The sequence below is a fragment of the Harpia harpyja genome, chromosome W (genome assembly GCF_026419915.1).
Source record: "Harpia harpyja isolate bHarHar1 chromosome W, bHarHar1 primary haplotype, whole genome shotgun sequence".
Classification (NCBI taxonomy): domain Eukaryota; kingdom Metazoa; phylum Chordata; class Aves; order Accipitriformes; family Accipitridae; genus Harpia; species Harpia harpyja.
Window position 1 is genome coordinate 37,153,439 of NC_068968.1, and position 27,874 is coordinate 37,181,312.

At 44.4% G+C, this 27,874-nt stretch overlaps 1 protein-coding gene across 1 annotated transcript in view; it reads left to right on the forward strand.

The window, feature by feature from the left end:
* Positions 1–27,874, forward strand: part of KIAA1328 (KIAA1328 ortholog) — a 167,681-nt gene that overhangs the window by 60,057 nt on the left and 79,750 nt on the right. The window contains 3 exon segments of the mRNA XM_052775337.1: positions 5,134–5,254; positions 10,648–10,732; positions 17,713–17,821. Of these exon segments, the coding sequence (XP_052631297.1) occupies positions 5,134–5,254; positions 10,648–10,732; positions 17,713–17,821 (315 nt within the window).

Sequence of the window (27,874 nt, forward strand, 5' to 3'; positions counted from 1 at the left end):
CCCCGAGCGGGGATGGGGGAGTGGATGGTGGCAGTGGTGGATACAGGGATGAGGCAACTGGTTTAGGTGATGGAGGACAAGAATTAGAGACTAAGTTGTTTTCCGTCTCTTCTGCTGGTGGCGGTGGAAATTCTGCCAGGCTGTCGGCTTTTTCCAAGGGCTGATCTCTGGGCTCTGGATCTGCTACCGCAGATTTCCTGACTGCACTAGCCCCTGCGCCGGATACACGGGCTGGAACAACGGCTGGAATTTGTGGTGGCGCAAAGGTGAAGCTCGCCGGGGATGGCATCCCTTGTGGCCCTTCGGGCTGCAGTGCGGCAAAAGCAGAAGCTACTGCCGAACGTTCAGCTTTCATATCTTTTAAAGTTTCTATAATTAACTTCCACATGGTGGAATATCTGCTCGCCTCTTTTGAACCCGAACTTATGTTATGCCATAATTCTTGCCCTATCTTTTCCCAAGTAGGAATGGCAAAAGCATCTCCAAAAGTAGGGAGTAAGCTTTTTTCTCTCGCCCATAGTAACAGGGCTTTCATGGTAGACGAGTCATAACTTAATCCTCTCGTAGAGAGCATATGTTGAAGGAGCTTAACCACTGCTGCCTCTTCCTTGGACATAGTGGACCCCATCTCCTCCCCGGCCGCTCGCCTGATCAGGATGAGATTCCCACGACGGTACCGGTACCATTTTTTTTTTTCCCGAGTGCCGGGGCAGCACTCGCCTCCGGCCGGCTTCCGCACCCTCTCTCCGTCGGTTCCTGTTGTAGAATTCAACACCAATCCGAGGGTCCCTGTTCGGGCGCCACTTGTTGACGCGGAAGTCACGGACACTGCACACAATCAATATGATCAAGCAGATGCCACCTTATTGCCAAGATAGCTCAGTTTATATGTTCATTCTAGTTACTGTTCACGCATAAGCAAATTAGAGATTGGTTAGCATGAGCTGTCCACGCGCCTAGTTACACCTAGTGATTGGTTATAACAACACTGTACACGCGCATAAACATAAGGCATAATTGGTTGTATTAACTAAAACATGCGAAACTTGTCTCAGTCTAATTGGTCAAGATAAGCTGTGGAATTGAGGTTCTTTGCCAAGTTCCCTTTATCGTGGAATGCGCACCTGTGTTCTTCTAATTGGCATCTTTCTTTTTTTGTCTTCTTGTTTATTCTGTTCAAGGCCTTCTAAAGGCATCTGGAATGCTCTTACTACCGTTAGCTAAATATGTGTCCACAAGCAAAGCATCCTTGAAGTCTGCTGCCTACAAAACATCCTTGGCTCACAAATTGATCAATTCTATCGAGTCTGGATTGTTCACTGTGTGCCCATTACTTTCCAAGTATCCCACAGTGTTCCTTGCCACAAAACCACTCCATTCATGTCAGCAGATCAACAACCTTAAAAACACAGTTAAAAATCTAAAGCCTATTTCATATTGAAACTGTCGTACTTTCAGACCAGCCAGTAACAAAGCACCATGAGGCCATGGCTCACTCCTCCCCCCCCCGGTGGGATGGGGAGGAGAAAATATAATGAAAGGCTCGTGGGTCAACACAAGGACAGGGAGGGATCACTCACCTGTTGTGGTCACAGGCAAAAAACAGACTCAACATGGGGAAAAAAACCCGCCAAAATCAATTTAATTTACTACCAATCAAGACAGAGCAGGATAATGAGAAGTAAAACCAAATCTTAAAACACCTTCCCCCCACCCCTCCCTTCTTCCTGGGCTCAACTCCACTCCCAATTTTCTCTACCTCCTCCCCCCAGCGGCACAGGGGAAAGGGGAATGGAGGTTGGGGTCAGTTCATCACACATTGCCTCTGCCGCTCCTTCCTCCTCAGGGGGAGGACTCCTCACTCTTCCCCTGCTCCAGCGTGGGGTCCCTCCCACGGGAGACAGTCCTCCACGAACTGCTCCAGCGTAGGTCCCTTCCGTGGGCTGCAGTCCTTCAGGCACTGACTGCTCCAGTGTGGGATTCCCACAGGGTCACAACCTCCTTTGGGCATCCACCTGCTCTGGTGTGGGGTCCTCCACGGGCTGCAGGTGGGCATCTGCTCCCCCGCTCACCTCCATGGGCTGCAGGGGGACAGCCTGCCCTCTCACCACGTGCTGCAGGGGCATCACCTCCTCCGGCACACATCCCCCCCCTCCTTCTCCACTGACCTTGGTATCTGCATAGGTGTTTCTCTCACATTCCTCTCCCCCTCTGCTTCAGGTTTCCCTTCTTAACTATGTTCTCCCAGAGGTGCTACCACCATCGCTGATTGGGTCAGCCTTGGCCAGAGGCGGGTCCGACTTGGAGCTGGGGAAGCTTCTAGCAGCTTCTCACAGAGGCCACCCCTGTAGCCCCCTCCCCTGCTGCCAAAACCCCACCACACAAACCCAATACAGAAACACAGAGTGCTTGAAAATAATCTAAGCTTAACATTTTTCCCCTCCTTTAAAAAGCAGGAAAAATGTCCTATTCTAATATGGACCTTGAAGGCCATATTCAAGTTTAGAGTGAGATTTCATGGCCCAGTTATGAAACCTGGCATTTTGAAACTTATCTTAGATGTATCAGCACGTTAATGACGCTGCTGGGATCCAGTACATGTTAATAAGAAGTAGCTGCTTTCCTTTCTAGAGACCATGTTCATTTATAATTTTGAGATCTTCGGGACAGAGTTCTTCTCCTTTCTCATGTATTTTTCTAGGCAAAAGGCAGGAGGGGAGGGACAGGGAGGGGAACACCTCAGCAGCCAGTGAGAGTTCTGGAGCTGAAATATAAATATTATTAAACCTGCTTGTAATGAAAGGATTTTTTGTTACAGAAAATAGACAGTGATTACCTACAATCTACATGTTATTATGCACACAATATATTGCTGGGGAGTGATGCAGAGCTTTCATCTCTTATAGTCCTCTTCAGGGTCAGCGCCCCTGAATCCAGTAATGCCTGTGGCTGTATCAGGTTTCTCCATTGTTTCTTTCTCTTGAACTGTCTTTCTTGGACCTACTACATTTTTTTACTTTTCTCTCATCTTGGAGGAGTTATACATGTAACTATGCTAAAAACTTTTCCATATATCAAGCTGTACCAGGGTACAGTAATCCATAGCACGGCTTCTCCAGACCACCCTTTGAGAGACCAGTTCCTTCCCCATTCCCTCAGTGACTGGTGCTCAGATATTTAATTCCACCAGCAAGAATTGAGGCCACATATGCTCTTAAATAGCAATGACCTATTAGATAATACCAGCCATAGGTGAAACCCTGGCCTCATTGAATCAATCAGAATACTGACTTTATCTTCAATGAAGTCAGGACTTCACTTAATATACACAGTTAGAGGTCCATTTGTATCAAATACTAAGCTAAATTCCTCCTAAAATTATATTCATGCCTTTCCTTTGAAGCCCTGTCCTCACTCTGCTTTGTTAGCTACATTTCAACTCCCCACCAGCACCTTTCCAACATATCTTAGTTTTCCTAATAAACAGCGAAATGAGCTCTGATTAAATTCTCTATTCTCTTCTGAACCCAAAGAAAATTCCAACATAAAGGTTTTCAGACGGTCACAGAGAAATGGCCACAGGAAGCAGACTGGCAAAGCTTTAGCAGGACAAAATGCTATGATTGTGTGTTTCGCCTTTCTTATAGAGCAGAACAGAGCAGCTGTCGTTCCAGCAAGCAGTGCTGTCATAGAATCAAAGAATCAGAATCATTTAGGTTGGAAAAGGTTTTGGTAGTGGGGGTGGGGGTTACAGGGGTGGCTTCAGTGAGAAGCTGCTGGAAGCTTCCCCTGTGTCTGACAGAGCCAATACCAGCTGGCTCTAAGACGGACCCGCTGCCGGCCAAGGCCGAGCCAATCAGCGATAGTGGTAGCGCCTCTGTGATAACATATTTAAGAAGGGGAAAAAGTTGCGGGGCACACAGAAACGGCAGCCGGAGGGAGGAGTGAGAACATTGTCCTGGTTTCAGCTGGGGTAGAGTTAACTGTCTTCCTAGTAGCTGGTACAGTGCTATGTTTTCAGTTCAGAGCGAAGAATGTTGATAACACTGATGTTTTCAGTTGTTGCTCAGTAGTGTTTAGACTAATGTCAAGGATTTTTCAGCTTCTCATGCCCAGCCAGCGAGGAAGCTGGAGGGGCACAAGAAGTTGGCACAGGACACAGCCAGGGCACCTGACCCAAACTGGCCAACGGTGTATTCCATACCATGTGACGTCCCATCTAGTATAGGAACGGGGAAGTGGGGGCAGGGAATCACTGCTCGGGGGACTGGCTGGGTGTCGGTCGGCGGGTGGTGAGCAATTGCACTGCGCATCATTTGTACATTCCAATCCTTTCATTATTGCTGTTGTCATTTTATTAGTGTTATAATTATCATTATTAGTTTCTTCTTTTCTGTTCTATTAAACCGTTCTTATCTCAACCCACGGGTTTTGCTTCTTTTCCTGATTTTCTCCCCCATCCCACTGGGTGGGGGGGAGTGAGTGAGCGGCTGCGTGGTGTTTAGTTGCTGGCTGGGGTTAAACCATGACACTGCACCAGATACTCTCCCACCGGTTTGCTCATACATTCTCTATCCTGCTTACAAGTTATTCTGTTCATTCATCTCGCCTCTTTTTGTCTCATCTCTTCTCATCCCTTTTCTTCTTGAATCAATATATCATCTGCTTCCCTTTTGCAAACAATTACTCCAGTTTTCTCTTCACATGTTCTTCTCTGTTTCCCCTTTTTCTAGCAAAGTGAGATTTTTTTTTTTTTAATTACTCTTTCTTCCAACCTTGCTCCACTGTGCTGGACAAAGTACTTTCCATATGTTCATCCCACTTGTCCTGTCCTAACCACTCAGGAAATCCAGGACCTAATGCTTTAGGGAATGTGCCAAATGTCACTAAACTCCAAATATAATTGTCAGAGTGCTGCCAGCTGCTGATAACCAGAGAGTCCTGCTAAAGTAGGTTGGTAACTCTACAATCCTTAGGTATCTTGCCTTCAGACACTGTAAATGGATTCATCAAGAGCTCAACCAGCAGCATGACGGTTACACTTCTGGAGAGTGACAGTGGGGGAGAGGGCTGGGTGCAGTGTTAAAAGGGCTAAATGCATCATGTAATAGTGTGACCTTTCTTTCCTCCCAGTGTACCAGTGTTGAAACATGAAGATTATTTTCCCGGAACACCAGTGAGCAAAACCTCCGGAACACCAGTGAGCAAAACCTCCAGAACACCAGGGAGCAGTGGTAGAAGCAGTTCAGGGAAGACTCCCTGGATCCCATCCATGAGCTGATTCAACTAGAGAGCCAAGTCATCAGCAAGACTCAGTCACCTTTTAATAGTCCCATATGGCCAGTGCAAAAATCTGATGGAGGGTGGAGGTTAACAGTAGATTATCGCGGCCTGAATGAAGTTATACCACCACTGAGTGCTGCTGTACCAGACATGTTAGAGCTCCAATATGAACTGGAGTCAAAGGCAGCCACGTGGTATGCTACAATTGATATTGCCAATGTGTTTTTCTCCATTGCTTTGGCAGCAGAGTGCAGGCCACAGTTTGCTTTCACGTGGCGAGGTGTCCAATACACCTGGAATCGACTGCCCCAGGGGTGGAAGCACAGCCCTACCATTTGTCACAGACTAATCCAAACTGCACTGGAACAGGGTGATGCCCCAGAACATCTACAATACATAGATGACATCATCGTGTGGGGCAACAAGGCAGAAGAAGTGTTTGAGAAGGGAAAAAGAGTAATTCAGATTCTTCTGAAAGCTGGTTTCGCCATAAAGAAAAGCAAGGTCAAGAGACCTGCACAGGAGATTCAGTTCTTGGGAATAAAATGGCAGGATGGACGCCGTCATGTCCCTATGGATGTGGTCAACAAGATAGCAACTATGTCTCCACCAGCTAACAAGAAGGAAACACAAGCTTTCCTAGGCCTTGTGGGGTTCTGGAGAATGCATATTCCAGGTTATAGTCAGCTTGTGAGCCCTCTCTATCGAGTAACCCGAAATAAGAACTATTTTGAATGGGGCCTTGAGCAACAACAAGCCTTTGAGCAGAGAAGATAGGAAATAGCTCGTGCAGTAGCTCTTGGGCCTGTCTGGACAGGACCAGATGTACAAAATGTACTCTACACTGCAGCTGGGGAGTGTGGTCTCACCTGGAGCCTCTGGCAGAAAACACCAGGAGAAACCCAAGGTCGACCATTAGGGTTTTGTAGCTGGGGGTACCGAGGATCAGAAGCCCACTACACCCCGACTGAAAAAGAGATACTAGCAGCATATGAGTGGGTTCGAGCCACTTCAGAAGTTGTTGGTACAGAAGCATATCTCCTCTTGGCACCACGATTGCCCGTGCTACACTGGATGTTCAAAGGAAACATCCCCTCTACACATCATGTAACCAGCGCTACGTGGAGTAAGTGGATAGCATTGATCACGCAACGAGCTCGAATGGGGAAGTCCAACTGCCCAGGAATTCTGGAAGAGATCATGGACTGGCCAGAAGGCAGAGATTTTGGAGCACTGCCTGAGGAGGTGGCTCGTGCCCAAGAGGCACCACCATATAATGAGTTATCAGAAGACGAAAGGCGTTATGCTTTGTTTACTGATGGATCCTGTCGTGTGGTAGAGAACCATCGGAAGTGGAAAGCTGCTGTGTGGAGTCCCACACGACAAGTCGTTGAGGCCACTGAAGGAGAAGGTGAGTCAAGTCACTTTGCAGAAGTGAAAGCCATCCAACTAGCCCTAGACATTGCTGAACGAGAAAAGTGGCCAGGACTCTACCTCTATACTGACTCCTGGATGGTGGCTAATGCCCTATGGGGGTGGCTACAGCAGTGGAAGAAGACCAATTGGCAGCGCAGGGGTAAACCCATCTGGGCAGCTGCATTGTGGCAGGACATTGCTGCCTGGGTAGAACACATGGCTCTAAAGGTACGTCATGTAGATGCTCACATGCCCAAAAGCTGTGCCACTGAAGAACATCGAAATAATGAACAGGTAGACAAGGCTGCCAAAATAGAAGCAGCTCAGGTGGACCTGGACTGGGAGCGTAAGGGTGAGCTATTTGTAACTCAGTGGGCCCACGAAACATCGGGACATCTAGGGAGAGATGCAACATATAGATGGGCTCATGATCGAGGGGGTGGACTTGACCATGGAGGCCATCACACAGGTCACTCATTAATGGGAAATATGTGCTGCAATCAAGTGAGCCACAAGAATAAAGTGTCCCTGGAATTGAGGGCGGTGGCTGGGCTTTCAATATGGCGAGGCCTGGCAAATTGACTATATTGGACCACTGCCACAAACACGCCAAGGCAAGCGCTACATACTCACCATGGTGGAAGGAACTACTGGTTGGCTAGAAACATATCCTGTAAACCATGCCACTGCCCGAAACACCATCTTAGGCCTTGAAAGGCAAATTTTGTGGCAACATGGTACCCCAGAAAGAATTGAATCAGACAATGGGACTCATTTCTGAAACAACCTCATAAGCTCCTGGGCAAAGAAACACGGCATTGAGTGGGTATACCACATCCCCTATCATCCGCAAGCATCTGGAAAAATTGAGAGATATAATGGACTGTTAAAGACTACGTTGAGAGCACTGGGCAATGGGGCATGGAAGCATTGGGATACAAATTTAGCAGAAGCCACTTGGCTAGTTAACACCAGAGGATCTGCTAACCGTCCTGGTCCTGCCCAAACAAAGCCCCTGTATACTGTGGGAGGAGATAAGGTCCCCGTAGTGCACATGGGGAAGTGGCTGGGGAAGGCGGTGTGGGTTTCTCCTCCCATGGGAAAAGGTAAACCCATTCATGGGATTGTCTTTGCTCAAGGACCTGGGTATACTTGGTGGGTAATGCAGAAGGATGGGGAGACCTGGTGTTTGCCTCAAGGATATTTAACCTTGGGGGAAAAATAATCTGTGGTGTGAGTTGTATGTTGTAGGAAGTAATGTAGCAGGAATGACCTGAACTGCAGAGGAATGAACTTCGCAAGGAACCAGACAAGTGCATCGGTGACCCAAACCAAGCCGGTGTTGGTGCCCAACAATTGAACCTACTGCTTCTCCTGTCCTGACCACCCATCTTGACAGATGGGGCCCAAGTCATAGCCTGTTTGTGAACATCTGGAGGAGTGGAAGAAGCCCATGGAACAGGAGAGTAACATCTATCTGTTAAAAGACAGGGGATAGTAGTTAATGAGAATGTATAAATCTGTATGTTGGGTATAAAGGTGGTTTAAGTATGTAGTTTCAGTTGTAAGTGTTGGTAAGAAGGGATTTCAGTAATGAGAATTGAATACAATGGCATGGTTAGAAGATATATGTGTATTAAATTATATGGGACCTGAGCATGTGTGACGGTCTGACAAATTATAGTCAATGTCTCAAACATTCGTTAAAGAACTTTGCTGGAGAAGATGGCCTCTGTAAAAATGTTGGAGTTTTGTGAACAGGACAATGTGGCCGGAGGAGAGGGCCCCACGGAGGGTGGGACCGCACTTCTCCAAAGCTGCAATTCCTTATCTGAAGTGACCAGGAGAAGGAGCACAGCATATGCGCCTGGAGGAGGGGGCCCCATGGAGGATGGGACTGTGCTTCTATCTTAAGCGGTCATGCCAGCAGAAAAAGAGAGGCAGCTCCCCAATGAACCCCCCCCCAAAGCTCACCAACTGATTCCAGAGAACCCTAGGAAAGTGAACTGTGCATGTCGAGACCATCGACTAACACACTATAAAAGAAGAGAGAATGAGTCCTCAGCATGCGACCTCCAGAACTGGATCTCTACGCTGGCTGGACCAACACTGGCCCCAGGACTGGTAAAACCCTTTTCTTCTCTCTCTCTCTTTCTTTCTTTCTTTCTCTCTCTCTCTCCCCCTCTTTTTCTTCTCTCTTTTCCACAGTCCCTACACCTCGTCCTTTTAAACATAAACCGTTGACCAAGTCTGAGACTAGGAGTAGATCCAGCCACCCCTAGGCTCCTCTTTGAGGAGTCCAGAAAGCAAGGGGGTCTGCTCTGAACCTCGTGACTCAACGGGAGGGCTCTCCTTCTGATACAGTTTCATGTTCCTTTTTCCATTTCTTTTTCTACACCTCCCTTCTCTTTTCAAACAGCAGCTTAATGACATGTTGCAAGGTTCATATTGATAAGTTCATGTGTACTTGGGCAAGGTTAGCTAGGTTGAATAAATGTTGATTGTTGTTTGAGCTCCCCTGGTGTCGTTTCACCTTAATTCTGACAAAGGAAATCCACGAACCTAAGTCGCTCCAATTTTGGGACACGACAGCATGACGCAGATGGTATGGAATAAGGGGTGGAGATTGTATTGGGTGTGGCTGAGATGGAGTTAATTTTCCCCCATAGCAGCCCTCGTAGTGCTGTGCTCTGTATTGGTAGCTAGAAAGGTGTTGATAACACACCAGTGTTTTGGCTACTGCTGAGCAGTGCTGGCACAGCATCAAGGCTGTCTCTCCAACATTTCCCCCCACCTCATCCGCAGGCTGGGGCTGGGCAAGATCTTGGGAGGGGACATAGCCAGGACAGCTGACCTAAACTAACCAAACAGATATTCCATACCATATGACGTCAGCTCAGCAATAAAAGCTAGAGTAAAGGGAGGAGCAAGTGGGGGGCATTTGTTATTTATGTTTGTCTTCTGGAGCAACCACTATGCGTACTGAAGCCCTGCTTCCCAGGAAGTGGCCAGACATCGCCTGCTGATGGCAAGTAGAGAATAAAATCTTTTGTTTTCCTTTGCTTTCGCACGTGATCTTTGCTTTTGCTTCATTAAACTGTCCTTATCTTGACCCATGAGCCTTTTGTTATATTTTCTCTCCCCTGTCCAGTTGAGGAGGAGGAGTTGTTACCAAAATCCGGAATAAAACTCCTTAACACCAATGTGATGTTAAGAAGCAGGCACTTCATTTATTGCAGCGCTGGGGACACAGGGTATCGCTCCTCCAAAGGCATGTCTGACTTTTAGTATTAAAATCCATCAGTTTTTATACAATTTTTCTTTCAAATCATCGTTACATAAGATTCTTTACATAAGAATGCATACTATGCTCACTCTTAAATTTAACCTTTATAATGATTGGTCCTTTGATTATATAACCTTATCAATATTCTTATTTAAAAACAATCATTGGTCAATTTCACTTAGCTCTACTGATTGGAATCCTCGATCCTCAAATCGAGGTGGGAGGGGTAAAGGAGGTTTCCAAGCAGCATAACTGGTATCCATGACGGTTTCCTTAGTTTCTTGTCCTTGCTCTTTGAAGCTTAACACAGTTTCAATCACAGGTGGTCAGTTCCAATATTGCTCACATCTAACGTACAGGAACATCTAGTCATGAGAGCAAAGAACTACAAAACTTATGAGTAATTACTAGTTAATCACTCGACTACACTTTATAATTACCTCTACTGTTTCAATCATAATGTTAGTTTCCAAACACAAAATTCAATAGAAAATATATGAGGTTTCTATGGTTATACCTAATACGATTCATTGCACCTAACACAATTCCCTATGGTTACAATTTTAACTTGTAAGTACAAAACTGATTTTTCCTTGTATTGTAACAGAGTGATAGAGTGGCTTTGGTGGGTACCTGGCACCCAGTCAGGGTCAACCCACCACAAAATGGTTGGTTTTGGTGCAAACATGGAAGATGGGCGAACCCTTCTGATGCAAACCAAGAGGGAAGGCACCAAGTCAAGGAAAGGTAAGGGGAAGCATACTGCATTGCAAGGCCATGAGTGTGCTGATGGCTTTTAGAAGTTGTATATATGTGTTCAAGAGCATAAAATGCACAATTAGAGGGAGAGGATTGCAAGTTGCTTAAAACAACCCAAGGTACGTTTAATAAAGCATAGAAAGCCTTGTAAATAACAAGTGATCTTCTTGACTGGTGTTCCTGATGGAAGGGGAAAAAATAGCCCTTTAATCTCAAAAAGCTAATTCAACAATTCTTTTTCCTTTCACAGCAAGCAGAGAATAAGTAAGAAGTGCAGTGGGGCTTGCTTTTGAAATGTAATCTTCTTCACGTTCTTTTCCTCCCCAAGTAATGGCTCCACCATCACAACCTGATATTTTGCCACACGGGGATGTCTGTACAGCTAGAATCTATCCTACTCTTAGCTTAGTACCTTCACTTAAGGAGCAGAGAAGCAGTCTTTCTTAGGAAGAGAAAGGCGTGGGAACAAAAGCAGCTTGGATGTTTCACTGCCGAGCCTTGAACATAATCCTTGGTTCAATTATGAGCTAGCTTTTTTTTTTTATTTATTTTAACTTGTCAGCCAGTTTGCCGTATATGTCAGCAAAAAAATAAAGAAAAATGGCAAAATGAGAAGAAATGTGGTGCAGTTCTCAAAGGAACAAATAACTTGCGTTATTGGTTAAGACCATACCAACATTAAAAAGCAGTCCCTGTGAAGAAACTTTCAAAAGGGTATCATCAGCCTGGACCCAAACAGTGGCCGAAGTTAATCTCTTCCAAGGCACGGCTACAAAAGTTGGAAGCCTGTAAAGGGCTTCTGTCCAAAAAAATCAATTTCTAATTTGAAACAAAATAATTTTTGACTAACAGGGGTTCAGGACCCATTACTTTTGCTGTATACTCTGCTGACATTTCACACTTTCTTTTGTGCACAATGAATCCTAATAGTCATTTTATAACATTGCTACACCAATCAATTTAAGCAAGAGAAAGCCATTACAATTCTGCAAAGTTTCAGGGGCAATTTTCACTGATGGTTTTCTTTTATGTTTTTTTCAGCTATCGTTATTTTTTTCTTCTCTTTTCCTTCTCCCTCCTCCTTCTCAATACTGTAGTGATGAAATTGAGATTTTTCACAGTTGGATGATGGGTTTTGTTCCTTGGATAGGGATAGTCCCCCAAAAGCAATTTCTTTTCCATAGATTTGGGGAAAAAATCCAACCTGGCCTCTCCTTCATTCATTCATTTCATTTTGTAGTACTTAGGAGAAGTTACAAGCTGCACCTGGCTATTGCACATAGCAACTGAGCTGCACCTATGCTGATTTAGTGATTGTAGTGGTCAGCATAATGTCTGAAGATGGTGGGTATCTTTTGCAAACACTTACTGGGATTGCTGGCTTTGAAGATGTAGAGCTGCATGGCAAAATTTAACTTATAAACATTGGCACTTGCTGTGATACCAGATAAAGTTCAGAGAAATGCTTTCAAGCTGTGGAACAACCTCAGGTCTATTACTGATTTGAATGGCTTGTTTATCACAAGGCAAATTACCTAGCACCAATCACTGAAGTTGAAGTCTTCTGTATTTAGTACCTTTTTAATTGGCTTCCCTCTGTTATATGTTTGGACTCCTTTGACAAGCATACACACATACTTGTAAAGTGTTTTTTTCCATCTTTGGGGATCACCAGGGCACAATGTCAAGTTTCTTGATTCTAGTTAGCTCTGGACTTAGCTGTCTCTGTCCTTGCTTCTGCTGGATCTTCCTATCTGTTGCTGACCTGGGATTTCTGCTTCAGAATTTATTCTTTTATTAGGAAGCAATTATGTAGCAACTCACAAAAATGAAACGAGGGATGCTAACACTGTTTTCTGGGGTGAATTCTATAAAAATATGGTATTTTCCTTACTGTGTCAGAGTGCTGAGCTGGCAAGCCTGGAGGTCTGTCTTGGACAGTGGTCAGTACCTGTTGTGTCAATAGAAAGTCATCCCTCCACTGCAGCACATTTAACTGAGCTCTAGCTAAGCCATGCTATGTGGGGAAGGCGAATGAAGTCAACACAATGACATCTTGAGACATGAAACTTGATGTTATTTAGCCACATACCTTAAGGTGGCCTTTTGGTCAGAAGACAGCAATGCTGGACACTGTATACAGAAACATGTCCACTGAAAACTTCTTGGCAGTCAGATATTAACCTATTGCTACAGAGGTTTATTTTTCTCATGCCTTGATCTGTCTTGTCTGTTTAAATTGTAAATTCTTCAGGATGGGGACTGTCTCCAAGCATACCTTAGTGCAGTGCCAGTGCTGATGTGGGCCTTTGGGCTCACTATATAATCTTCCTGTACCACTGGGAATGGTGGGTGTATGTGGGGGACTGTGCAACTCATGATAGTGTCCCTCCACAGCAACATAGGTAGTTGTACCAGATTTTGGTGTTCTCTTGTTCAACTACCTTTGTCGTCTTACTTTTTTTTTTCTTATAAGATAAAATGATTAATCAGGAAACCATTCCCATGTTGGAATGGTGGAAGGCTTTATTGCCTACAGGACTGCTCACTTACTGTGAGTGCAGTGAGTTTGGAAAGGGTGATTTCCTAGTAAAACCACTTTTCCTTTCTCCCTGCAGATGTTTAGTAATGGGGAGAAGAGCATTTTTAACCTGGTTCCATCACCTCGTGGAGTGAAGGGGGCACTTTGCTCACTTAAGGGTAGAAGCTTATTGGATCAGCTTAGGCAATCAGCTTTTATTCTTTCACTGTTGCGTTTTGTCTCCTATTTCTGTTTGCTCCTTAATTTTTATTCCTGTGCTTTAGCAGGTGTTTGTGTCTTGTAGCCACACTTTTTTTAGTTTTACCAGCAAAACATTAAGCAGATGAAGGAATCCTCGAGTCTTAGATCTTTTCAGCAGTAAATTGTTTTTATTGATGTCACCAGCAGCTATGTCAATTTGTACTAAAATCTAACAACTTGTCTAGTTAAAAAGCACTGGAGTACAGAAATGTGTGCTTCTCTTCCTTTCTGCCCTGGAAAATTTTGCTTTGGGGCTGGGAAACTAAACTAGATTCTATCCATTGCATTCTGCAATATTGGGCACTTCTCTACATTTCTGTTTAAAGTCTTCCTCTTTACCCCCTTCCTGAAATATCTCTGCATTGAAACAAAGAAAGAACTATTTTTCACTTTGTATCTCTTTTGGGGACATAGCATCTGCATGATATTATATAGCATGCATAGCTTTCCTTTCCATATGTAAAAGAAAAAAACTAGAGAAGGAAAATTATTTTAGCTCATAGAATCAGTACTTTTCCAGGGGCTGATTTTCCTATATAGTGTTTGTTTTTCAGTAGGTTTTCTGATGTAGCTTCTTAGGAATTCAGGATCTAGAACTTCTTCCCTTGAGGGAAGACTCTTCCCTACAATCAAATAGAGCAATTAGTTAATATTAGTGAAGCGCTTTGAAGATGTGAAGTACTATATAAATGTTAAGTATTATGAATATTAGTATTATTCAATTCATAAAGATTTATTTCATGATTATCAACCTAGATTTCCCTTTGCTTACTTTCATCTCATTACTGCTTGAACCAGCCTCAACTGTATTTCTTCATTCTTAGTGTTTACACTTTCAAAATGTAGACTGCTGTATTTCCCCACTTTCTTCATGTTTTACTTGTCTGTTTCTCGAGCAGGAATAAACTGCTATTTAAATTTTCTCAAATGAGTCTTTAATCTACTTTAAATCATTCTTATACCAAGTTAACCAAATTGAAAATAGTATTCTTAACATTACCATTTAGAAGACATCTATAATTGCTTTGGGGGTAGCTTGCCTTGCAAGCTTACATCTAGTTTGGTTTTTGCTATCCTTTGCTACTCCAGGTTCTCTCCATTGGTGTCAGGATTTAGATTATTCACACCATATATGAGCTTTTTTTTTCAAGGGTGAATGTGTCTATTCTTTTTCCACGTTTCTTGCTTCTGTAGATCATCTGCAAGATCTCCAGTCTCATACTGTCTTCCAACACCTGCAAATCTAATTAATTTGCTGTCATTTGTATCACCCCAGTTCTCTATGACTTTTCATAAATAATTACCCGTCACTTCATAAATTCATTAACTAATTCCCTTTAGCCCTGAAATATATATCCTTTGAACTAAAGAATTTGTATCTTCTTTTTTTCCCCCTGATAATTTCTTTTCATCAGCTTTATATAGGCAGGTATTATACATCAACATGGTCTTCATTATCTCCTACTTGCCAATATTCCTTTTTTTTTTTCCTCATAGTTTATTTTAAAATTATTAGTAGCTTGGCCATTTTAGGATCATTATTGATTTAATATTCTTTGTATATTCATAGACCTGCTTGTTCTTTGGTGTTTCTTTTCCCTCAATCAACTTGCATGCCTTTTTCAAGATGTATTTTTAAACATTTTTTTGTTTATATATGCACTAATTCAGGATTTCTTGCTACCCCTGTTTTATGTCTGTGCAGCCTACCATCCTCAGTATATTCCTACTTAGTTCCTTTTCTTGTTTTCCATTTCTAGCCCTGGTAATATTTTCAAACATGGGTCTTTGAACAGTCCCCTTGAGGCTGTATTGGCCACTTCCAAGTCCATATATTTTCTTTTTCGGAGAAATACATCTACTTTGCTATGAATGTAGTATGTTGACAGTGTGCCAGCCTTTTCTTGTATTAGGAATTGAATATATTCTCCCATGCTCACCAGATTTTTATTACTTCGGTATTAGTTTCTTAAAATCCAGCTGCCTCATTCCACTATTACATGAAATGATTTCTAAATATCTCGTATTCCATCATAAAACCAAAACTCTAAGCAAGAGGCTTCCAGTCTTTATATGCATACCCACTCTTCTCATCATGGATTGGCACACTATCAAGTTACCAGGGACACACAATCAGTACATATCCACATAATATTTCTAAGAGTTCCTTCACTGATAATTAACTCTTTGTCAGGCGAGATTTTTTTCACTGCATGGTACTGAAGCACAATGCATTATAGCAGGGCAATAAGAATAATTTTTTTTTTGTTAGCCTCCCTAGAATACACCTTAAAATGTGGTTTTACTAGATTGTATATATTTTTATACATCTTAAATCAATGCAATATTTTAAATAATCTTAATCCCTTGGACATCTGTAAATTTTCCACTGAAGCTGGAATTACAACCTTGTTGTGTTGCTTCATATTTCAGCATGGATGGTAGATAATGTTGCTGTTCACAGAGACAAGAAATATTTAGACATAACAGAATTACTTGAAGAGCTAAATACTGGTTTGACTTTAATTTTTGCTGAGACTTGTAGTTTTCCCTATATTTACTGTTTAGTTAAGTGATGTTGGTTGGACAGAGCTAATTAGGCTAGATTAAAAAAGCCCAAACCCTCAAGCTTTTGTGTAGTAAATCAGATTACTCCTAACTTGCCTATTCCACTTACCTCTGACTACCTGTATGCAAGTTGTCTAACTAAATCCTATCTATAAAACCCAGTTCTTAGGTGGGTGGGTGAAAGGTGGAAGATGGATGGAAAATTGGCTGGACTGCCAGCCTCAAAGGGTTGTCATCAGTCCAGCTGGCAGCCAGTTGCTAGTGAAGTCCCTGCTGTTTAACAACCTGGACAGCAGGACAAGATGCACCTTCAGCAAGTTTGCAGACAATACCAACCAGGGAAGCAGTCAATATGCTGGAGAGTAAGGCTCAGTATTCAAGGGACCTTAACAGGCTGGGAAAATGTTTTGACAGAAACCTGTTGAGGTTCAACAAGGGGAAATGCCAGTTCCTTCAGCTGGGTTGGACTGATCTCAAGTAACAGGACCAACTGGGTGCTGACAACCTAGAAAGCAGTTTTTCTAGAAAAGAACTGGGTGTCCTGCTGAACAGCAAGTTGAACACGAGTCAGCAGTGTGCCTGCGTGATAGAGTAACCAAACCTCATACTGAGCCATAATAGCAAAATTGTGGTCATCAGGTTGACAAAGTGACCCTTTACTCTCTGATCAACTCTTGTGATACTGTATCTGTAGAGTACTATGTCAAGTTTGGGGCTCCACAGGGCAAGGAGAACACTGACAAACTGTAGGAAGTCCAACAGAGGCAACTAGGACAGTCAGGGGGCTGGAGCATATGACCTACTGGGAGAGGCTGAGAAAGCTGGGTGCATTCAATCTTAAGAGACGATTCAGCACATATCTTCCTGCTTTCTTCAGCTACCTAAGGAGAGGGTGTAGAGAAGAGGGAATGAGACTGTTCTTGGAAGTCATCAGCAACAGAGCAAGAGACAATGGAAAAAAGTTACAACTTTGGAAATTCTGATTAGCTATATAGAAAACATTTTTTACCGTGAGGGTGGTCGAACATTGGAACCAGAGAGGTTGCTCAGAGAGGTTGGATCACCATCAGTGGAAATATTCAAAACCTAACTGGACATGTCCCTCAAAAACCTGATCTTGTTGGCCCTCCTTTGAGTGGAGGATTGGACTATGTGACCTCCAGATTTCACCTTTCAACCTAAATTATTTTGAAATTCAAGGATTATTGGGGGGAAAAGAAGGAATGGACTAACAGTTCTATTTTATTGAAAGAAAAATATTGGAGAACTAACATCTTGTAGCATGTCATGAGAAATGCATCTGTGAAACAAGCTGGATCCTGTGGACCACTGTAAGAAATTATAACAGTGCAAGTCTGTAAAACTTTGGACAGTAAGATGAAGGCTGTAGTGTGCAGCTTATTCTACAGATCTGATTCTACCTGATCCTGAAATGCATGCTATGCACAGTACTGTCAGCTGATAATGAGTTCTTTGATTGTCATTTGACTGTATATATGGCACTCCAAAAATGTTGCAACTTTTAGTCCCAGTGTTCTGTAGTAATGCAGAATCATGAAACATCTGCCCAAAACTTACTAGCTTCTGATGTTTGAATCATCTTTGCTTCATTCCACAGGGACAGCTTCAGGATCTAGGAAGGATGCAGCCACATCTCCTGTGGTGATAGGCAGTGGCAAAGAACTTGCAACCACAGCCACATCGCCAATCCAGCATGACACTTCATGGTAAGCCAGTGGGTAATCTCTGATTTAAGATTCTGCAAACACAACCATCAAATCCTCCTAGATGCAGGGAAGTGGCTGAATTTCTATAATATTTCATGTTAGCACGAGCTGGATAATATAAACTAAAAAGTGCCATATCCTTTTGACAATTATAGTAAGCCTTAAATTGCTTGTTAGAATAAAAAAGCAGGAATATGCCAAGTTCTAACATTTCAATTTTACTTGGATTTTGAACAGAAAGTATTTTATGTTCCAAGTCCTGACACATTAAATATGTTTGTAAATAATTTGAATGGATGGTGTTAACCTCTGTTAGGTTTTAAATCCACTTGAAGATTTTAATTCCCCTGTATCCCCCCCCATATTTTATCAAACAGCATTTCTTTTAAAATGTTTTGTACCAGAGTTATTTTATGTTTAATGACAAGCAACAAAATCACGTTAAGTCAGCAATTCCTGATTATACTATATATCTGCACTAAATGCACTGGAAAAGTGGCATTATTACTTCTGCTCCAATGAAGAAACAGAAAGCAGCATTGTTGTTACACTTAAGAGTCTAAAAACAACTTGCCTTCTTTAGGCAGGATTACAATTCTAGTGGTAAGTGCCTAGATGTAGTGGGTTGACCCTGGCTGGATGCCAGGTGCCCACCAAAGCCGCTCTATCACTCCCCCTTCTCAGCTGGACAGGGGGGAGAAAATATAACAAAAGGCTCGTGGGTCAAGATAAGGACAGTTTAATAAAGTGAAAGCAAAGGTCGCGCGCAAAAGCAAAGAAAAACAAATGATATTATTCTCTACTTCCCATCAGCAGGCGATGTCTAGCCACTTCCTGGGAAGCAGGGCTTCAGTACGCATAGTGGTTGCTCCGGAAGACAAAAATGGCCCCTTCCGTCTCCCTTTACTTAGCTTTTATATCTGAGCTGACGTCATATGGTATGGAATATCTGTTTGGTTAGTTTAGGTCAGCTGTCCTGGTTATGTCCCCTCCCAAGATCTTGCCCTGCCCCAGCCTGCGGATGAGGTGGGGGCAAAAATGTTGGAGAGACAGCCTTGATGCTGTGCCAGCACTGCTCAGCAGTAGCCAAAACACTGGTGTGTTATCAACACCTTTCTAGCTACTGATGCAGAGCACAGTGCTATGAGGGCTGCTATGGGGAGTATTAACTCCATCTCAGCCAGACCCAATACACTAGAAAAACAGCATACACTCCTTGCTTTCCTTTACCATAACCCACATTTTCTCATAAAAAAAATCGTTAGTTAAGCAACAAAGTAAATGCAGATTAAAGTATGAATTTGCTGTATTTTACACCACTAGTTAGATGACTGTGGGGTGACAAGAATGTACGACCATTCCAAAGAAGAGTTAAATGTTTCTTGGAGAAAGAGAAGGCTTGAGTCAGATTTAATCTTCTCTTGGCCCAGTGCACTAAGAAAATGTATGCTTGATATCATCCCTGTATTCTTGGCAGCAGCTGGCAGTTTATTTCTATCTTCTGAGAGAACTTGCAATATATAATAGGTGAAAAAACACTATCAATATTGACAAATTTGTACTTAATTGCTATGGAAACACTTTTTTTTTTCTTCTGAAGGAAGGGATAATAATTCTGGGAGGATTTAAGAACTGAGATAGATTGGGCTCTGTTTCCCATGAGTACCTGTATGTTTAAACAAACAGAAACCACAAGATTGCCTAAGCATTTCTCTTACAAGCAAGGTTTACCTTTGCAAGCCAGTAATATCAGATACAGTATGTAAAGATACTGCTTGATACCATCTGTCCTGGGTTCGGTTGGGATAGAGTTAATTTTCACAGGAGGCTGGGAGGAGGCACAGCCAGGACAGCTGACCTGAACTAGCCAAGGAGCTATTCCATACCATGTGACATCATGCTCAGTATATAAATGGGGAGCGGGCTAGGGGATGCTCTCTCGGCTTTCGGTGGGGGAAGTGGCGGAGCGTCGGGTTCCGGGTGGTGAGCAGTTGCGCTGTGCATCGCTCTTTTTGTATATTCTTTCATTAGTACCGTTGTTGTTGTTGTAACCTTTTTTTGTGTTGTCCCAGTAAACTGTCCTTATCTCAACCCTCGAGGTTCCAGGTGTTTTTTTTCTTTTCTCTCCTCCGTCTCCTCCCTATCCCACCGGAGGGGGGCGGGAGGAGTGAGCGAGCGGCTGCGTGGTCCTTTGTTACCGGCTGGGCTGAAACCACGACAGTCCTTTTTGGCGCCCAACGTGGGGCAGGAAGGGTTGAGATAACGACAGATCTGGCCAGAGTGTGTTAAAACAAATTTGTTATATGCATTTCTTATATTAGTTAAATAGTCGCTGGTCACAATGTTGGTTCATTTGTTCACATGGTGGCATTGTGTAAGTTCTTATATGCTCTATGTATTGCCTGCGGTTATGTTTATCACCTCTGGGAGAGGGATCAGGATTATCATTTTGCTATACTGGGCAATGTCGACTTATGAAATGATTACATCACTGGTCATGAGGTTAAGCTGGTATCTGTATGCAGCAGTGATATCATTTCCATACTTTGGGTGCCTTCTATCGGAATTTATTGGTAATTGCACCCAATCCATGGGGAAGTCAGGGGGGGATACTTCCTCCCGTTCGTTCACCTTCCCTTTCTCCTTCTGGCTAATTACAACAGCTTTTGAGAATTTTGAATATCCTTGGGATGCGCAAGCCAGCATGCTGTTAGTGCTATGTCTCCTGAATATGTTTCAGGTCTTGTTTAGGGCTACAAAAAGGCTCTTTAAGAGTACCACCCAGAGATCTGCCCCAAGGCTGGATATTCATGAGTGGCATGGCATGTGGGAGGATATGGGCAGGTATCTAGAGAACTTCTCACTTCCAATGGTTTGGAGTTTCACTCCCGAACAACTACAGGACCCTCATGAAGTGATAGAATATTTGAAAGGAAAATGCTGTGGCTATTCCAGAGATGCACAACTTACAGCACTGTGCTGGGCCCTGGCCAGTATCTACCAAACACTGCTCGATATTCTGCAGCACCCTCAGGGGGAAAGGAGGGAAAACAGACCGACAGGTACTGTGGCTACCCCAACCCCAGCGACAGGCACCACGGCTACTCAAACCCCAGTGACAGGCACTGCAGCTGAACCAGAGAACCAACCTGTGCCAGTGTCAGTCACCCCTATACAGAATAAGAAATACACAAATAAATCAGTCTGCTTAGTGAGAGATGAAGGTGAACCAGGGTCATCACGATGTGTTGGGTTTGTGTGGCAAGGTTTTGGTAGTGGAGGGGTTACAGGGGTGGCTTCTACGAGAAGATGCTAGAAGCTTCCCCTATGTCCCATGGAGCCAATGCCAGCCAGCTCCAAGATGGAACCACTGCTGGCCAAGGCTGAGCCAATCAGCAACAGTCGTAGTGCCTCTGTGATAACATATTTAAGAAGGGAAAAAAAGTTGTGGCAGGCACAGAAACTGCAGCTGGAGAGAGGAGTGAGAACATGTAATAGAAACAACTCTGCAGACACCAAGGTCAGTGAAGAAGGAGGGGAAGGAGATGCTCCAGGCACCGGAGCAGAGATTCCCCTGCAGCCCATGGTGAAGACCATGGTGAGGCACTGTGAGAGACTGAATTGTTATCTCGAGCTGTTTGTCTCAAAGATTGTTAGGTGTGAGAGACTGGACTGTCATCTCAAGCCATTCATCTCAAGAATTGTGAACTGCTTATCTCGAGCCCTTTGTCTCTGAGATGGCCTGTCTAAGCAGGACATTCCTCTGTCCATAAGGACAATTACCAGGCCACTGAGGCATCCAGGGGAGGAAACAGGCTGGAGCTGATGAAGCATGCAGGAATGTGGAGACTACCATTCTCATGGAAACTGTAGTCTTTGAGATAAGATACTGGTTTCTGGTGTTGACCACGCGAAGGTCATGTGATAGACAAAACCTGCAGCGCGTGAACAGTGCATGAACAATACGTATGTGCATGCATCATCGAACTATGCCCTATAAGAAACCATGGAGACAAGCCGTGGTGTGCACCCACCACCGAAGAATTGAAGACTGAGGACCAACGGGACACCGCTGGATCCATGGTGGTGACTATCCTTGCAACTCTATCTCAACTGCTTGCTTGATTTCTACCTTTTCTTCCATTCTATCCTATCGCTACTATTTTCTACTTTTGATAGTTTTGATAATAAAAGCTCTTTTGGGTATATGGCATTTGACCTTGTTTGTGTCTTAATCTCGCTCTTGGGATCATATCAAAACCTTCCCCGACATTGGATCGGGACATTTAAATTGGCGTCACGGACAGGATCCCTTGAGACAAGAGTGCCGTACTGTTTCCCAAATACGTGAGACCTCTCAGGAACGTAAGGGGAGCAGGCTTGTGTTGTGTTGTGTTTGAAACTTTATGTGCTGCCTTCCTGAGACGACTGCTTCCCGGTTTGTATAAGATGAGTGATAGCAAAATTGCCCCTTTGGGGAAAGAAGTTTTGTTTAATTTTTTAGAAAAACATAAAGCTTGACCCTCTGTGCCTGGGGTAGACTGAGATGGGGGGCTAGAAATTTTAGGAGAAATATATCAGCATGGTTACTTATTTTGGATATAGGTAAGGGTTTTAAGGATTATGGTAAAGAATGGATTTGGGTAGGAGCTGTTTAATGATTATCTAACTTATAATAAAGTTTTAATGGCAATAGACATAGTTCAAAGGAATGAGGGACAATGATTAATGTATATGTTGTTGTAACCAACTGAAGCAAGAGATAGTTCCTGATGAGAAGCAGGAGTCGACCCCAAGAACTAGCCAAGATCGGCCACACAGTTTGAACAGAAGCCAAAGGACGACTGCGCCTGTGCAGAAGCAAGAGGTAAAGAGTTCATCACGAGGAAGACATACAGCCTTCATCTTTACGACCACCACAAGGAGGCATTGCGCAGGCTCAGTTAGGAGGGACTTAGGGAAATGACTTCTTGGGACTAATTTTAATATGAAGTGGGGATAGGTCATGCATATGTATAGGCGTATTGGGAAATCTTATGTATATGTAACACTTGACTGTTTAAATTTGAAGTAAGTTGCCGCGTTAGGCGCACACGACTTTGGTGGGACTACCCCCCGTGCTGCCCAGCGCTGAATAAACATACCTACTTTACAATCTCACTGATTGTGGAGTCTGTTTCCACACGTCAGACTGGGCTCAGGGAAATTGGTATAATCTGCAGAGCATTGTTGATCGGATGGTCGCTTTACAGTAAGATGCTAGAGTGCGGTTAGGGAAAGGAAAAGCAATTGTCTGTGCCGTTCTCGGTGCCAGTCTGGCCACAGCAGTGGAGGATACGGATTGCCACCTCACTGCAGAATCTCAAATTATTGAATCCCTCCAAAACCTTGTTCAGTCCCTTATGGGACAAGCGGCAGGATTAAAAGCACAACTTGAAGCAGAAAAGAACCAAGTGAAACATTTGCAAATTGCTCTTAAGGAGCAGCTCCTTGCGGATACTGTCCGTGAGGAAATTCCTCCAAGATCAGAAATTGGCTACCCCTTTAAGGACCTGCAGGCAGCAAAAGAGAGAGTGGAGAAGTTAGAGCTGCCTTCATTGCGACCCTTAGTCAAAATTGAATATATTTACAATGATGAGCAGGACCAGTTCCCCCAAGTTACAACTAAAGAGGTCCCCTATACTGCCGCACTTTCTCCGCTGCGACAATCTAGGGAAAACGACGCATCGCCAGGGACTTGCCCTGGGGAGAAAACGGACTAACACAGATACTGTGGATCAAATGGTTTCTCCGTTTATTAACTGCACAACACTCGGTTATATATGTTTCTAGTATCTACTAACGCATAAGCCATTTGTTGATTGGTTAACATGTGCCGTTCACACGCTTAAACAATAGTCTAATTGGATAAAGTCTTCTGATCATGCGAAGTTTCCTCCACCTGCATGCTGTCTTGCACCCTGTCTTCGGTCACATTGCCCTCCTGTTATCAGTCACGTACGCCCGACCACGTACGCCCGACCTTGTTCTACTTTTTGTGCTTACTTCAGCAAACTTATAACAAAGAACAACGGTGTCTTGTGCTAGCAAACAAAGAATAACAGTTGTGCCTTACGCAGTTTCCCTCGTTCTCCCACAAGTTCTCCCACACTATACTGCCACTGAGTTGGCAAAACTAAAAAAGGAATTTGGCCAAACCCCTAAGGAGTCAGAAACGGAGTATGTGTGGAGAGTATAGTTGTTGGGGGAGGACCAGATTCTGTTAAGTGAAAACGAGGCGGAAGGGTATTGGGGACCGGGAGTGTTTTTAACTACTGGGAATCACCGTGCCCCCTGGTCTTTAACCCAATGGGCAGCCTACTGGGCGGGGGTTTGAACCCCTTGGAGAGGGGGGATCCCCTCGTGATTACAGGGACTGTTGATCAATTAGTGGAGAGTGTGCAAAAGGCAGCTTGTCTGCAGATGATGTATGATCGAAGATTGGAGCCTATGCAGGAGTCCCTGATGATGATGTTGGTGGATCCTGAGCGAATGACTCCCCTTATAAGGGGACTCCCTGATTCTCTGAAACTGATTGGTATCCAATTACAAGGAAAGATACAGGCGATGCCCCAGGGCGAGAGTGTTGCGGCTGCTTTAGGAGGATTCACGCCTGATCGACACCGCCCACCCCCAGATAAGAAAATGTGGACTTGGGGAGAAGTGGCCCAGGAATTAATTAATTACGGGCGCAAGCATGGTCCCGTTAACCCTCCAGCCACCAAAACGGACTCCAGGGGCTTGAGGCGGGCTGAAGTAAAAATAGTTCCGTGCCCTGGGAGTGATAAGAGAACACCCCTTGCTAAATCTCTGGGACGGGAGAGATATCCTGAACAAACGTAATAGACTGTGGACACAGGGATACCAGAAGGGGATCCTGTGTGACTTAATGGATGGGATGCCAATGGACAAATTGGAAAAATTGGTAACAGGGTGGCCTGATAAATCAGCAAATAGAAAAGTGGATTTTGAGAATACTACTCTTAGTGCACCCTCCCTGATTGATTTATCAGAACCAAATGCCACCCAAAAGCCGGAGGGAAACTAGATCCTTTGCCTTTCGGTGGTGAGCGGGGGGGGGGGGGAGGGGGGCGAAGGTTGGATGTATATTGGACAGCTCACTGAAAACGGCCAGGGTGATTTACTAATTACAGGCATTGTGGGGCCAAGACAAGTCCCGGTCACTTTTTTGGTAGATACCGGAGCTCAGATTTCAGCTATTAAAACCAAAGACGCTGCTAATTGCGGAATTACACCCTCCAAACAGCGGCTTTTTGTGGCAGATGCAGTCGGCATTGTTCAGCCACAGGCATTAGCAATGGTCAGCCTGCGTTTGCCAGGAGAAGATAGTGCCACTACAGTGACAATGGTTGTGGGGGAGTTTCCACTTAACCTTTTAGGACTCGATGTTTTAAAAGGAAAGACCTGGATTGATAACAAAAGGAGACAGTGGTCGTTTGGCTCTCCCACAATAGATATTCGGCTGTTAAAAGCCGCGCTGCTGCTTCCCCCTTCAAAGCTTACAAATGTTAAGCCCTACCCGATACCCTTGGGGGCCAGAGAGGGAATAGCGCCTGTGTTAGAGGACTTAAAGGGACAGGGTATTGTGATTCCAACCCATTCTCCTTTTAACTCCCCGATGTGGCCAGTGCGAAAACCTAATGGCAAGTGGAGATTGACTGTAGATTATCGCAGACTTAATGCAAATACCGGTCCATTGACAGCTGCGGTACCGAATATTGCTGAGCTTATAGCTACAATCCAGGAACGAGCCCAACCGATTATGGCAACAGTGGATGTTAAAGATATGTTTTTTATGGTCCCCCTGCAAACAGAGGATCAAGACCGCTTTGCATTTACTTGGGAGGGTCAGCAATTTACTTTTACCTGACTCCCACAAGGGTATAAGCATTCCCCCACTCTAGCTCATCATGCATTAGCGCAGGAGCTAGAAGTAATTCAGACAGAGGAGGGGGTCAGTGTTTACCAGTACATTGATGACATTCTTGTGGATGGGGATGAAACAGAAAAGGTTCAGAAAACTCAGGATAATATAATTTCTCACTTGGAAAGCTTGGGGCTGAAAATTCCACCAAAGAAAATACAAGCACCCTCAAGCGAAGTAAAGTTTTTAGGAATTTGGTGGAAGGGAGGAATGACATGTATCCCCCCGACACCCTTTCCTCATTGGATCAGATTAAAATGCCAGAGTCAAAAAAGGATTTGCAGCACGTACTAGTGTAATGAACTGGTTAACTTTGTTCATGAAATCGCATGTGGGGGTAGAGACATTCCTCGCTTATCTAAAACCACAGTATCCAGTTAAGTACCGATACGTTCCACCTAACAAACAAATGACGGCACAAACACACACACAATACAGAAAATACCAGCCGCCACCTGAAGGCAGATTACGACCACCTAGCAACTGACGGCACAAACGCACACGCAATGCAGAAGATACCAGCCGTCACGTAGACAGAAACTAGAAACTGTATAAATAAAGGGACTCTTCCCCATTTTCGGCGCGAGCCTTTGGCGGAGCACTGTCTCCCCGGCCGCCCAGCGCTGTTTTGCTCTCTTATCGCTTGCTAATAAATTCGATCTTGTCATTTAATACAAATTGGCTCCTCCAATTTGTCACGAGTGTCTATAACAAACTTGGTGCCGTGACTCGGATCCAGGTTCTTTGGTGCGGACCCTCGCAAGCGGGGAGGCGCCCTATCCCCGGATAGCCCCGTCTTGAGGAGGTGCCGCCGCCATACCCTGGACCCACGAACCCCCTTTAAATTACGATAATTGAGCAAAAGAACCTGCAGGACCCCTTAAATTTTGTGCACGAAGACCAAACGAAGACCCCAGGAGCGGGTGAGTATATAAACTGTGAGCCGTTTGGTTGGGGTGGTTATCCCGAGGTGCGACTGTGTGAGAGGTCTCTCTGAGATCACGCGAGTGCGGACCCTCCAGTAGTGCAGTTCTCGTAGCCCGCGAGGGAGTGAGTCACGACCGAGGGGAAGTGTGTGTGTGTGGATAAAGGCACCTCGGAAGATGGGGCAGAGGAAAAGCAAGCCCTCTGGACCCATGGGGACGGGGAAGACCAGATATACCCCCAGATAGTCCCCTAGACCTGATGATAAGATATTGGAACAGTTCCCCAAGGAGAAAGGATAAGTCTAAGGAAAAGATGATTAATTATTGTATTGAGATTTGGGGTGGGAAACCCCTCAACAATCCTCATGTACTCTGGCCCGTGTTCGGGTCCTCTGAGGATTGGGTGTGTCAACAATTAAATATATGGGTAAACAATAGGAGACCACAAGCCGGCCCAGAGGAGAGTGAATATGCTGCCTTATGGATCCCCCAATCCTGGGAACCGTCATTCCTCTTTGCCTTAAGGAAAAAAAAAAAAACGGAAAAACCTCAAAAAGATGATGAGGACCCCCTTTGACCCCCTCCCTATGCCCCTCAGGCCCCTCCGCCTCAGGACCCACCCCAAGGCCAGGAAATAGCCCAGGCCCAGGAGGGGTCAGATTCGGAACCTGATTCCCCGACCCCGGCACCCCCTCCCAGAAGGTCTGCACGTAATAGAATAAGGCGAGGAGAGGAGAGATTGTTTCCTCTTCGGGAAATGTTAGTGCCTGGTGGGGATGGACGGGGGGGACCGGGAACGGGGTATGTGGCAGTTCCCCTTAATACGGGGGATGTAAGGGAATTTAAGAAGGAAATGGGGAGTTTGTTAGATGATCCCCTGGGGGTAGCCGAGAGGCTGGATCAATTCTTGGGACCGAATTTGTACACGTGGGATGAATTACAGTCTATCCTGGGCATACTATTTACCGTGGAAGAGAGGGACATGATTAGAAGGGCTGGAATGAGAGTGTGGGATCAGCAACATCAAGCTGGCCCGGCTGTGGATCAGAAGTGGCCTTTAAATCGGCCAGACTGAAATAACCAGGATCCGGCTCATAGGAATAATATGTCGGATCTGAGAACAACTATAATTCAGGGGATACG